Here is a 14,900-nt window from a genome sequence, read left to right on the forward strand (position 1 = left end):
TATAACAGTGTTCCACCAATTTAGGATGCACTAACACCATCCAGACGGTTTAATGAGTTGTTTGTATGAGTCGAGTATGTTCTTTCACCATTTTGAGTGTGTAATTAGCCAAATTCGATCTAGTTGTAGTTCACTATCATATTGGGAGTTGTATCTGTATACCTCGTTATTTAACTAATTAGGTTTTAATACATGTATCTACATATATTAAGGACACTCAACAAAAGCACAATGTATACTAAGTTGCATACCTTTAAGCACGAACGGATACAATATATATATATATATATATATATATATATATATATATATATATATATATATCAGGGTCGGTCCAAACGTATATGGGGCCCGGGGCGAAAAGAAAAAAAATGGCCCCTCAAAGACAAATATTATAAAGATTTAAAAAAATATCATTTATTCTTCACTATAAATGCGTACAATTAGCAATAACAAACAAGCCAAATTGTTTATCTTTTAAGGTAGTTTGAGTTTGAACCAACTTTAGGCCCTAAAAATTATTTAAGTATTAATTTTTTTACATATATACACCAATAGCCCATAAATTTTGGCCCCCCTGAAGACGTGGGCCATGGGCGGTCGCCCATATTGCCCACCGTCTGGACCTGCCCTGATATATATATATATATATATATATATATATATATATATATATATATATATATATATATATATATATATATATATATATATATATATATATATGCATCCCTTCCCCATATAAATGCAAACAAATAGTTGGTCTATTGGTTAAGGCGTTGACTTGTTGAAGCAAAGGTCTAAAGATCAATTCTTGCTCCTTACATCCCTTTGCCAAACACTTGTAAATTCATTCATTTTCGTCTATTATATAAACTTACTAGTTTATAACCCGTGAGAACCACGGTTATAAAATTAATTAAACTTTCATATAAAAAGTCAAAATTATTAATTAATTATTTTAAATAAATTATTATTTAAGAGAAATTTTTTTAGTTATATAAAATTATAATCAATGATTTAAATAAATACATGAAGTTATATCATCTTATAATATGTATTAAATTTATTTTATTTTTCAATCTAATGTTATTAATCTAATATAATTAGAGTGGGAAAATTTAAAATTTGAAATTTAAATAAAAGAATCAATTATTAGTTTAATGTAATTAGAGTGAAAAAATTTTAAATTTGAAATTAATAATTAATAGGTTGACAAGTGGCATGATAATAAATATATAATATTAATGAGGTGTTCTAATTGTATGACACTTGTCAATAGGAGATTAAACCTATTCTTTTATTAGAATAGGGAGATTATCTTCATGTCTCATTTGATATCTACTTTGAGTCCCACATCGATTCAAGTATCAAAAGATATTTTAACTTCATGTTTATATAACAAGACTTGAGGCTAGCTAAGGATACCATTAAGGTTTGGGTTTCAAACCGAAAACCAAACCGGGAAAGCCCAAGTACAAACTAAAAACCAAAACACCGAACCGATGGGTTTGGGTTCGGTTCGTTTTAAAAGTTTCAAAACCAAGGCTGTCGGTTTTAGGTCAAAACCGACTCAACCCGAACCATGTTTAGCCTTTGCTGTGATACCCTTGAAAAAAAGTTGGATACTTCTTTACTTTGACTCTGCTCCGCCACTGCTTTTAAGACTATACTTAGGTGTATATGCATGTATATGACAACTTTTGATAGGGTAAGTAGATATTATATTTTAGTTGGAGTTCAAATAAGGAGTGTTACTTACAAAGAAATATGCGCTGAAGCTTGGACATTAGGCCAAACATCGTGCTTCAAATCATGCTATAATTAAATTATATTGGCTTAACTCTTTTATCCAACTCCGAGAGATACATTTGCCCAAGATAATTGGTTTGACCATTACTAGTGACTGATAAAGTTCGTACCCATCGGACCCATCGGACTACATGAACACAATTCGTTCGTACCAGTATATTTTAGATGTTATTGGGTTGAGCATTGTTCGTGTAGCAAAACACAGTTTAAGGCTCGTCCGAAAGACTAGCAGTTTTCAAAAAAGTTAAAAGAATTTGTTGGTTTTTTTGAGCCATTTTGCCGTTCCTAGTTGTATAGAAATAGTAGTGGTTTCATTTTATTTCAATACAACTAAAAGACCACTCTCTTATCTCTGATTTTCGACAAAATACACATTCATGATCTCAGCTTTCATATTTTGTGGTATCGGAGTATTTCTGTCTAAAGTTGTCGTCTATAATTCGTATTTCATTTTTCACATTCTCGAAGTATTGCGATGCATTCGAAAAGACCATGACGAAAAACCAAACCACGACAATGAAAAAAAAGCAACACGACTTTATTGTACTACATTTCTTCTTCCTGTACTTTACAATCGAATAGAATAAATATCTTTTTAATTGGTTAGTTTTATGCATGATACGTATCATTTGGTAAAGTAAAGATATAACGCATTAGGATTCAGGACCATGCCACTTGTCTCGGTTCTTTTGAGTGTGTTGGGTTCATGAGTATTGAGTATTGCGTGTTATTATTAATGAAATTAAACAAAGGAAAAGGAAAAAAAAGAATAAGACAAAAATTAATAAGCTACCATGCATTATATCGTTTACTGTACTTGATTCAGTTTCATAATTTCTTTACACGTCCGTCCACGTCCTTTATAAAATGTGCAGAATTAAGTCTACAAGCTCTCCACCTGGCTCTAAAGGAATCTCATTGAAAGACATATATTCAAATAAGACAAAGCTTCCCCCCTCTCCACCTCAATCTTTTTTCAATTTCTGTTAAACTTATATTCCTTCCTATCATATTCATCCACACGATTCCTTTATAACTCTATATACAAACAAACATAATCATCTTCACTCGAAACAAAACAAGAAAAAGAAGTAGAAAGATGAAAAACAATTATAGATAAACTTTTGTTGGTATTATTATCAACTAGGAAATGAATTCTGTCATGTGACATGTGTTTTGTTTGGTTGGGAGGAAATGAATGGAACCCAAGAGACAAAGGGTGTTTACTTGTGAAACTCTAGGGTTGGAATTTGGAAAAGGGTATTTGAGCAATTTTTTCAACTTGCAAATTCCAAGAATATTCAATTTTGTACTCATTTGCAACCAAATACATGATAGGAATAGAATTGAATTCCAAGTCGGACCAAATTGCATTGCATTGCATGGTATCCAACGAACGAAATGCACCCTTAGAGAACATAGAAAGCAAGTATAAAGGAATGGGGAAATATAAAAGCAAAGCAGCTTTATTCTTGATTTGCTATTTATTCTTTTTCAGCCACTAGGCATTGGACATGATAACTTCCTGATTTGGAAAGAAAAGGTTTGATTAAAACAACTTTGAATATAAAAGTGAATCTCTTTTAGCTCTTAAACCAGATTATTTTTTATGCCACCCAATCCACCCATTTTTATGCATCTGTCCCTCGGCCTCCCACAGCTTTTGTGTCTATAAAAAGGCGACTCTCTCTCTCTCACTCTTTATTTTATATAAGTATTTACTAAATAAATAACATCTCACTTTGTTTTTGTGTGTGTGTGTGTGTCATCAACATTCAATAGCATGTCACTTGTACTAGGGAGGATTATAGGAGATGTGGTCGACCAATTCACACCAAGTGTGACAATGAGTGTAACCTACAATTCCCATAACACTGTCTTTAGTGGCCACGAGCTAAAGCCTAATCTCATTACTTCTAAACCTCATGTTCAAATCGGTGGTTTAGATATGAGATCTTCTTACACTATTGTAATATTTCTCTCTCTCTCTCTTTATAAACACATAAATATGGTTTATTTATAAGTATTTTGTAATTGACAAATATTTATGTACGTATCTATTTTTACTTGAAGATCTTGACCGATCCAGATGCTCCAAGCCCGAGTGATCCTTACTTAAGAGAACATCTCCATTGGTGAGAGCATCCGTCAGTCAACTCTTTGATTATTAGTCTTCTTTTTTAAAGTCAATTTTCATTTGTTTATTTATTATTTAATGAATTGGAATTAAATAAATTCGATATTTCAGGATGGTGACAGACATTCCTGGTACAACTGATGCAACCTTTGGTAAGTAAAATTTCATGATGCACGGATATTAATAATAATAAATATAATATGTTGAATGAATAGGTGAAGTGAGTAAAATATATGAGTGTGGATGTGATGTAACAGGGAGGGAGATTGTGAGCTATGAAATTCCGAAGCCTGTGATAGGAATCCACAGGTATGTGTTCTTATTGTTCAAGCAAAAAGCAAGGCAATCAGTGAGGACACCTGTTTCCAGAGATCAATTTAACACTCGGTTATTCTCTCAAGAAAATGAGCTAGGCTTACCAGTTGCTGCTGTCTACTTCAATGCTCAAAGAGAAAATGCTGCACGTAGAAGATAACTCTACTTCATACACGCATATACTCTGTTTGTCTGTCTGCATGTACTCAAAACAAACCAATAAAACCTTTACTCTATAGTTTCATATTGCATTATACTTATTTTAACTTGTTTATGAAATGTATTTTAGTTTCATATTTTAAGTGTATTTGTGTCATACATGTTTAATAAGGAACTTGGATGTGTTGTTCCATATGGCTGGCTTTATATTTTGATTAATTGCCTCTTAAGACTGATTTCCAGGTTCTGTAAACGGCTACAATCTCAAACAATTAAGCACATACAGTATCAATTGCAAACTCAATCTGACTTTCTTAATACGTCATGTTGGAGATCGCATCCAGTTTGGATCCAACAAAACACATCTGCTGAATATTTAAAGTATGCTTAACTAATATCTCTAAATCGGTTAGGAATATCTAGGAATGGAACTGATAACAGAATTCTCAATCACTATCCCCAAAACTGAAATTGAAATTGTGAAGATCATATTAACAGATTCATACATACATGCTTCTCAAAATTCAAACAGGAATAAACAAATGGAGACCAAGTTCGGTTACTAATTACTTACCAGGTGGAAGTAATTCTTTCAGCCGACGACAGCTCCGTTATCAAGAGCCACGATGTACAAATTAACGAAGAGACAATCTGCTAAAACAAGAAAAAAGTCGATCAAGTCAAATAATGAGGGGATAATAGAAAACCTAAAGAGATTGCGAGAGTTGGAGAAAGCAATTGTAAAGTAATAACATCGCGAAATCGCTTCCGGCCACCGAATCTCTCTGCCGCGATAAGCACTTGAAACGGTTTCCCCCTTTTGGCTTTCCCGGAACTTTTTGCAAGGGCTATAGATGTTTTATAAAGGGATATTAACCGCCTGTTTCATATTGTTTATTTGAAGGTTTTATTGTTGTTTGATAATGGTAATAAAGTGTTTGTTCTTTGATTAGATAGATTTTAAAAGTATTTACTAGTTTAGTCTATAATACGTGAGAACCACGGTTATAAAATTAATTAAATTTTTATATTAAAAAACAAAGCTATTAATTAGTTATTTTAAATAAACTATTATTTAAGAGATATTTTTTAGTTATGTAGAATTATAATTGTGAATTTAAATAAATACATGAAGTTATATCACCTTAAAATCTATATTAATTTTATTTAATTTATTTTTTAATCTAATTTTATTAATTTAATATAAGTATAATGAAAAATTTTAAAATTAAAAAATTAAAATGAGAAATAAATTATTAATTTAATACAATTAAAATAAAATTTTAAAATTTGAAATTTGAAATGGATAATTAATTATTAATTTAATATAATTAGAGTGAAAATTTGAAATTTGAAATTTGAAATTTGAAATTTGAAATTTGAAATAGATAATTAATAGGTTGGCAAGTGTCATGATAAATGATATATAATATTAATGAGGAGTTCTAATTTTGTGACACTTGTCAAAAGGAGATTAAACTTATTCTTTTATTAGAATAGAGATTTATTTAAATAATAACATTTTCATAAAATATTTGTTATTGTTTATTGATTTATTTAAAAGGTTGTTTTTATTAGTACTTATGGAATTAAATAATAACAAATTTGAACTAAATCTAAACCTATATAGTTAGGTAAATCGTTTGGGAACCAAATTTGGACTCCGAGTTGCAATGATATTGTGGACAATGGACTGATGAGTGTGAAGTTGTGTAAGTTTTTTGAATTAGGATATTACGGAGGATATAATATTTTTGGATGATATAATTATGGACCGAGCGCATTATAAGGTGGACTTTTGTCTTCCGTGTCTTAGTCTTCATCATAAATGTAACGTTCCAAAATACTAAGTAAAAATTTTGTTTTTAGTTAACCAAAAACCAAACATCCATTCATTAGGATCAACCGATAATTAGAGTGTATAAAGCATTCTCAGAACAACAGTGATAAATCAGAAAAGACAGTGTGAAATAAATTGTTGGGGTGTGCATTGCGATCATGCCGAACTCTTCCCTTTGGAACTAGAGTTCCCTAAAATATCCCATATCCATACGGACCTCGCCCCACATACACACGGGTCTCACTTTATGGGCCTCGCCCAACACATATAACGGGCCCCGCTCACATATAAAGGGTCTCACCCAGCGAGTCTCGCCCAACATACATGCAATGAAAGATATTGTATGCTCAAGAGTCATATTTAAATGATATTGTAACAGCTCCAAAACCGGATAAAAAATTTCATTTTTAAATAAGAAATTATAGTCATAAATTGTTTCCAAAATCCATTAACATAATAAACATGTCCAATTATCAGAGTAACAATATCAGTAAGTGCGGAATATCGTGGAGAGTGAATGTTGCGCTATCAAGTGGGGCCCTTCCCCTTAATAACGGAAGTACCTGAAACCACAATACAAACTATAAGCAAATGCTTAGTGAATTCCCTAAATACCACATAACATACAATCGCAAAATACCACACCACATACATATGATTGCCATGGGCTACCCCTATGGTCTTTCCCTGGAATGCCATGGGCTACCCCCACGGTATGATATCCAAGTGTCATGTGTTATCCCCATGGTCTTCCATGCCATGGGCTATGTGACATCCCCATTTTCACGGCCAAAAAAGACCGATTTTGTTTATGCTTTATAAAAATCAGAGTACCCTTTTTATAAAAATATTATGGAATTTGTTCCTAGAAAAACATGATAAATACGTTATCAAAGCATTTCCAAAGAAATGTATTTTTTATTTATTTTAAAACATTTGGGATGTCATCATCAATACAGAAACATAAACATAAACAGAACTAACATTCATTATCACTCGTGATTTATATCTCCTTAATCTCTCAGTGTAATGTGATTTCATATCAACACCTGTGATATAAATAAACTGAGTGGGTCAGGTTGGGAAACCTGGTGAGTACATAGGGCTTTCAATCCCACAATGTTATACCATATATATAGTTTAAAACTCACAAAATATACAATTTCACCATATATATAAACAACTCTTATCCCACCCCGTCGATCCTCACAACGAGACTATCCATACTATCGGACCTAAGATTAGCCGTTTTACCTAATCCATACTCCCGGATCAGAAATGAACGACTTTACCTAATCCATACTCTCGGACTAGGGACGAATGACTAATCCATACTCTCGGATTAACGATGAATGATTATTTCTAATCCATACTCTCGGACTAGGGACAATGACTATGTCTAATCCATGCTCCCGGATCAATGACATATACCAAGGTTTTATTCTCTGAGTATAATTCACTCGTACTCGTAAGAAAAGACTACCTAATTTTCCTCATAATTAATTTAGGTTTACTTTTTATCCTAAATCAGCATATATAATCAGGTATGTACTTTAACAAGTATCTCAGGCAACATCAAATAATTCACACATAAACATATATTTAATACTTCAATCGATACTTGTATTAAAAATCATGTTCATGAAAGGGACTATGCACTCACTTGAAAAGGTGGTGATTCCGAACTCAGACAGCGCTTCGCTTTTTAAAAATAATTTCCTTCGACGAAACCTAGTATTATAACCACTAGAGTTTAGTCTGTTATTTTTCGAGACTAATTAATAGTCTGACTATTATTTCTATTATATAAGCGTTAAACAATACTTATATAACCCATAATAATAGCCCAAGTACTTATTATAAGTTCCTAATAACGTTACTATAATTAAAGAAAAAACTATATTAAAAATAGCGTAGGCGTAGCTCACTTACAACAGGTTTTATAGAAAATCGGTATTTGCTTGGAGCAGCATTCCCGAGCCGAAAATATCTTATTCTCGTAGCCATCGAGCACTCCGGGGCTTCCGCCTCGTGCTAGGGAGGTTCCCTAGCCTTTTCGGGGGGTTTCGGGGCTAGAGAGAGGTTCTAGAGAGAGAATAAAGAGAAGAAAGAATGGAAAAGGTGTGAAGAAAATAAGGGTGAGAGAGGTTCTATTTATAGGGTGAAAATGGCTGAACTTGGTGTCACATCTCACCATCTAGTGGCAAGACTTGGGGAGAAAGCAATGACCAAGATTGTGTCACATCACCCATTTTCGCATAACACACTTCCGACTTCTAAAATCCATAACTTCACATACGACCTCTGTTTTTGACGTTCTTTATATCCACGCGTAGGTAAAAATAAGATCTACAACTTTCATTTTGACTCTGTCAGCTAATTCTCGACCGATCTTAAATTTAACAGTACGAGGAGATTATACTGTTAAATGTCCGCGTAAAATTTATAACTTCTACATACGGACTCTGTTTTCGTCTGTCTTTTTACTGTTGAGTTCATATTAATGAGATCTTCAATTCTCATTTAGGTCGCGTAGGCCAAAAACCGCTCGAACTAAAATTCGAGTTTCGGGCCGTGCACTGCTATGCCAAATCTTAGAAAATTCATAACTTCCTCATACGAAGTCAGATTTGGGCGTTCTTTTTTTGTATGTTCTCAGTTTAACATATACTACAACTTTTATTTGGATCGATAGGGCTAAAAAGTCCTTTATCAAAAATTCACTATTTATGTCTCCCGGTGTCCTGCCGGTTTTGCTGTAAAACTTCGACGGGCCATAACTTCTTTGTTATAACTCGGATTTCGGCATTCTTTATATGTACGGAACCCTTGAGACATATTATAAAACTTGGTTAAGATTATTTATTCTAAATAATCTTTTTTCGAAAATTCGTTTTCGACCCCTATTATCTCTAAATTGACTAGCCCGGATCTACGGGCGTTACAGGCTACCCCCATGGTATTCCATACAAATGCCACGGGCTACCCCCGAGGTCTTTCAAACAAACAAACACATAGACAACTAACATTCCACACATCAAGTAATGGGCGAGCATTGGTGCCTTCGACCCATTGATATAGTGAGAAGACTCACCTCCCAATTTGAATAATAACTGATGAGGTACCGACTTTGAAACTCAGCTCTAACCGACTCCTAACCATCAAGCATAAATTCTCAAGTATAATCCAAAATACCCAAAATACCCCTTAAGGGTCAAACTAAGTCACACGATCAAAAGGTCAAGGAAAGTCAATTCAGCTGACCGTCATGTCGCGGTACCCTTGTACCACGTCGTGGTGACGAATATGACAAAACAGTCGCGATCTGCCCTGTCATCACGTCGTGGTAACGAGATTTTCAGCAGCTTAATGCATTCAACCACTTTCTTCAATTCCAAAGGATCTCTGACTCAGATCTGGACCAAAATAGGGTCTAGATGGATAAAGTTCCCAACTTTATCCAATAGAACCCTCCAAAGTGTATAGATCTCAACTTTATGATCCAAAACACTTCATGGCTTAAGCAATAATCATCCAATCCAAGAGGTTTCTTAAACAAAAGCTTCGAAAGAGTCTCTAACATCAAACACACCATAAAAATTGGTGCTTTTCAGTCATGCATGTCCAGTGCATGACTTAAACTCTTATTAGGTCAAAATAAGGAAAAAAGGCCAAGATTCCATGTATGGTCTCAAAACTCGATTCTAAGCTATATCCGAAGAGCCAAATGCTCCAAATGGCCGGGAGATTCATAAAGTTGCAAACTTTATGAAGTTCAACCATCTAAGGCAATAAAACATAGAGAAAAGTGGGCAAAATCCATAGATTTATCCATTAACTCAACAATGTGAAGACTTTATACCTCCTTGAGATGCTAGAGGATGGCAAACTCCTAGATCTTTTTTGCTTTGAACTCCCCAAGTGATCTTCCACCACCTTTTTCCTTCACAAGCACCAAAAACACACTCTTTAAGGCCAAAAAGTCACACAAGGGATCTAGGGTTAGCAAGGGACGATTTGGAGAGATGGAGGCTGATGGGAGGGAGGCTATGAGAGGTTAAGGATCTTTAAGTAACGCTCACCTCTTAAATTTAGGGTTTTACCCAACAACCACCACACGTCGTGGCAAAATCACCATGTCGTGGTGGTTCATTAAACTCCCGCGACCCAAAACTCTTCGCCACATCATGGTGGAGATTCACCATGTCGTGGCCCTCAAAGATACATCATACGCAATCAAAATAATTTCATACTTGGAACCGAGAGTTACAGATACTGCTAATTAACATATGATACTAATGGGTCACACTAACAACTTGGTATAATTGATTATTTATTAGAAATTGATTTTAATAAATATTCCATAAACTATTATAATTAATTGAAAGTTATTTATTTATTGGAAATAATAATTTTTCATTATTAAGTAACATAATGTATCATATGGTATGATTTATAAACTTTTGTCTTCTTTTATATCTTTATAAGAAAGAATAAAAGAAGCATGACCTTTTGATTTGTTTAATCAAAAGCATGGCTAGTTCTTAAAGGCATGGGGGACAAGTTCCTTTTATGACATGAGTGCTTAATTGGTTAAGGACTCATTTGCATTGTTTTAGCTTTAAGAGATTGCATGAAAAAATTTCATTTTTGACCTTTTTTTTACATGCCAAAACCGTGAGTATGCTTGGCATATTCATTCTCTCTTTATTTTGCTTTCACACTTGAAAGAACACTTGCATTTTTCTCTCTTTAAGTTCATACTTTAGTTATGAACTTAAAGCTTAAGAGTCTTAAGAGTTTTACAAGGCTATCATCTTAAATCAAGTTGGATTATTGTTGATGTCTCAAAGATTTATCCATTCTCCATCAACTTCCTAACCTCCCCTTGAGGATTCAAAGACTACAAAGGTTATGTTATTTTTCTTCTTTGGTTGCTGTTTTCTTTCCAAACATTGCAAGAAGCTCTTTGGTGGGCTATAAACTTGTTTTATGTTATTCAAATTATCAAGTCTCCAGTTGCTAAATTTTATGTTTTTGAAACTATTTTGAATAAAAACCCAACAATTGATATCACAATCACCTTGCAATTTTGGTTAGGTTTTATGATTTTTGGAGAATATAGATAACTTGTTTTTGTATAAAAATAAGTTTATACATATTTTCTTTGACAACTTCTTAATTTTTGTTTTATCAGGAAAAAACTTACATGCATTTTTTGTCACTTAAAGTATCTTAGAAAAACAAATGGTGTTTTATGTTTATATGCATTTTATAGTGCATTAACAAGCCATGGACCTTTATGTTGTTGTTATTGTTGTATGATTTATTAAAATGGTTTGCAGTATTCTTTTATTAATAAGTATGTAATTAAAGTAGCAAGTTTTTATTCTTATTATTGTTATGTAATAAATTAGTTTTAGACTAGATTTATCTTATAAAATATGTAACACGATGAAGATGAAGACCATTTCTTGAAGAACCATGGAGACCAACAATTTTTAAAAGTTCATAAATTTTATAAACATTTCATAGAAGTATATAACTTTTATAAAATCTTTATAAAATTGCAACAAAGTTGGTTTTCATTTCAAGTGGGAGCTTGAAGATCACATGAAGAACAGGTTGTTATATTTCATCCCTTTGTCCCTCAGGAAGGACTTAACACTATTGTGTTGGCTCCCAAAAGTGTTAATTAGATCGATGCTCGTTTATGTTAAATGCATGCTTGTGTTGTTTATTTTTCAAGTAAATTGAACCGCGTCAAAAATATAAAATCGGATTTTATATTTGAACCTTAAATGTGATTTTTTATAAATTTGATACCATAATTAATTGGATGCATGAAATTATCATGATATGTGACATCCCTATTTTCACGGCTAGAAAATACCGATTTGCTTATGCTTATTTAAAATCAGAGTATCCATTTTAAAGAATAATATTGCAAAATTTGTTCCCAAGAATATGAGAAATGTATTATCAAAGCATTTCCGAACAAATGTATTTTATGTATATTAAATCATTGGGATGTCATCGTCAATACAGAAACATAAGCATACAAAATATTACAAGTCTTACAGTAATTAAACTAATGACCTGATACTCCTTGAATCTCTCAGCAGAATGTATCTTTCATATAGCTACATGTGATACAATAAACTGAGTGGGTCTGGTTTGAAAACCTGGCGAGTATATAGAGATTTCAATCCCACAATGTGATAATAATCTATAACTCAAACCTACTACTCCAACAGTTATCATTAACACACACACACACACACACACACATATATATATATATATATATATATATAACAATTTATCCCATCCCGTCGATTCCCACGTATAGATCATATACAACAATCTTACAAGATCTAGCCTAAATGATCAATATGAACAACAAACTGACGACGCTGCTTTGGAAATTCTCTTGCAACAAACGAGGATTAATAAATACATCAAATGAGGGGAATGAAATAAGTTTCACCACGAATCTCTGATCGCAAAACAACAACATGCCAATTAAATCATGGAGGGTTGTCTAAATAATTGTGCCTAGCAGTGGTCTGACATCGTGAGGTATTTTACCCCTAGACTCACCTTATCCGACACTATGTCTCATAGTCGCCACTATTTCATCTACCCATGTTCTACCCAACATATTTGTAGATATAAAATACATAGACAGTTTAAATCATTTAACACCCGTATAAAAACATCAATTCCAAGCCCATATCAAAATAGACAAATAATATATAACACATAACACGTATTTCATAGCTAATACTTTATATTTATGTGTTAGAAGAAAGTAACCACACACTCACTTGATCAGAAGATGATCGGACAGCACTACGACTTGTAGAAGTAGTATTCTTCGGTGAAACCGGGAGATCTTCACAAAACCTAGGCTTCTTGCGGGCAGAGCTTCGGCTCGGAAACTTTACTTCTTGGGATCTTCGGGGCTTCGGGACTTGGTTCAGGTCTTGGGAATGATACCGGGGCTTCGATATATTTCTTGCACGAAAACGAGGTAAAACGGGAGAGAGAGAGAGAGAGAAGAGAAAATGAGCAAAGAACTCAGTTGCCCTCACATCCCTTTTATGGGGGCTGAATCAACGCATTACATTGGGCGTAATGCTTATCTACGTTGGGCGTAACCCGGATAAGTCTGGTGACTCCCCCCCTTCGGATAATATCGGATTTTATATTTAAATTTAATATTTTAATTATATTAATAAACTTCAAAAATTCATATCTTTCTCATACGAACTCCGTTTTCGATGTTCTTTATATCCATGTGTAGGTGAAACTACGCTCTACAACTTTCGTTTAGACTTAGTCGGCTAATTTTGATTTTATTTTTATTATATTATTTTAGTAGGCTGAGACAGGAAAGCTCCGTTATAAATTCATAACTTCTTCATCCGACGTCCGTTTTCGTCTGTCTTTTCACCATTTCACTACTAATAACGAGATCTTCGATTCTCGTTTAGATTGTTTCGACCAAAAATCACTCGATCTAAAATTCGGGTTTCGGGCTGCATACTAATAAGCTGAAACTTAGAAAAATCATAACTTTTTCACACGAAGTCAGATTTGGGCGTTCATTTTATGCCCACTCTCAGTTTAACGAACTCTACAACTTTCGTTTAGATCACTAAGGCTAAAAAGCACTTTATCGTAATTCACTTTTTACGTCACACAGCGTTGTACCAATTCTATCGCGAAACTTTGGCAGGTCATAACTGCTTCGTTATAACGCGGATTTCAACGTTCTTTATATGTACAAAATCATTGTAACATATACTACAACTTAGTTAAGAATATTCATTCTAAATAATCTTCTATCAAAAAGTCATTTTTGACGCTTAACGTCTCTAAATAAACTAGCCCGGATCTACGGGCATTACAGAAAGCAGTCAGAGATTTGTAGTATCTCGGCACTACTTGCAAGGTGAGTTATCCTCACTATACTAAGGGGTCTAAGGCACCAAGGTTGGCCTATTGGATATGTTATCCTAGCAGTGTTAGATGTTGAGTATGAGTTAGTGTTGCATGCTAGTGGTTATGTCAGTTGGGTAGATCTGTAGGACTATCTGTGATGTTATATGATTATTGCATGCTCAGTAGTTATGTTATATGTTGATATGTTATGTGGGATGGTTTGAGGTTGTACTGCTCCGTGCGGTGGCCAACAAAGCCTATAGTATTCCAGATATGAGTTGAGGACCCGGTAGGCATTCCAGACTCATACTGAGGACTCGGGAGCATTCTATATACGAGCTGAGGGCCCGATAAGCATTCCAGACTCGTACTGATGGCTCGATGGTATTCCAGATATGAGCTGAGGGCCCGATAGGCATTCCAGACTCGTACTGAGGGCCTAGGGGTAATCCAGCTTGTAAATTTGTGGACCCATTGCATGTTGTTTTCAGTTTGTTATGTTATGATGTTGTTGACCTGGTTACATGGACTGTATGTGTATCGGTATTTTGGGGGGACTCACTAAGCCTCGAGCTTACAGTTTCAGTTTATTGTTTTAGGTATATCAGGGGATCGCGGCAAGGCGAAGGTGTGATCGTAGAGCTCCTCATATTTATGTTTATGTTTCTGGGATACTCTGATATTATA

The 14,900-nt window shown here is 33.8% G+C and overlaps 1 protein-coding gene and 1 long non-coding RNA gene across 2 annotated transcripts; one reads left to right on the forward strand and one right to left on the reverse strand.

The window, feature by feature from the left end:
* Positions 1 to 3,535: 3,535 nt before the first annotated feature.
* LOC111888879 (CEN-like protein 2) lies at positions 3,536 to 4,616 on the forward strand. The gene is made up of 4 exons (XM_023885011.2): positions 3,536 to 3,781; positions 3,886 to 3,947; positions 4,061 to 4,101; positions 4,207 to 4,616. Exons 1-4 carry the CDS (start codon positions 3,596 to 3,598, stop codon positions 4,422 to 4,424), a joined length of 507 nt encoding a protein of 168 aa, XP_023740779.1. The 5' UTR covers positions 3,536 to 3,595; the 3' UTR covers positions 4,425 to 4,616.
* On the reverse strand, positions 4,098 to 5,282 carry LOC111888880 (uncharacterized). Its single transcript, XR_002849335.3, has 3 exons — positions 4,998 to 5,282; positions 4,369 to 4,460; positions 4,098 to 4,308 (listed from the first exon to the last, which is right to left on the reverse strand). It is a non-coding gene; the product is annotated as an uncharacterized LOC111888880 (long non-coding RNA).
* Positions 5,283 to 14,900: the final 9,618 nt, after the last annotated feature.

The sequence above is a fragment of the Lactuca sativa genome, chromosome 2 (assembly GCF_002870075.4).
Source record: "Lactuca sativa cultivar Salinas chromosome 2, Lsat_Salinas_v11, whole genome shotgun sequence".
Classification (NCBI taxonomy): domain Eukaryota; kingdom Viridiplantae; phylum Streptophyta; class Magnoliopsida; order Asterales; family Asteraceae; genus Lactuca; species Lactuca sativa.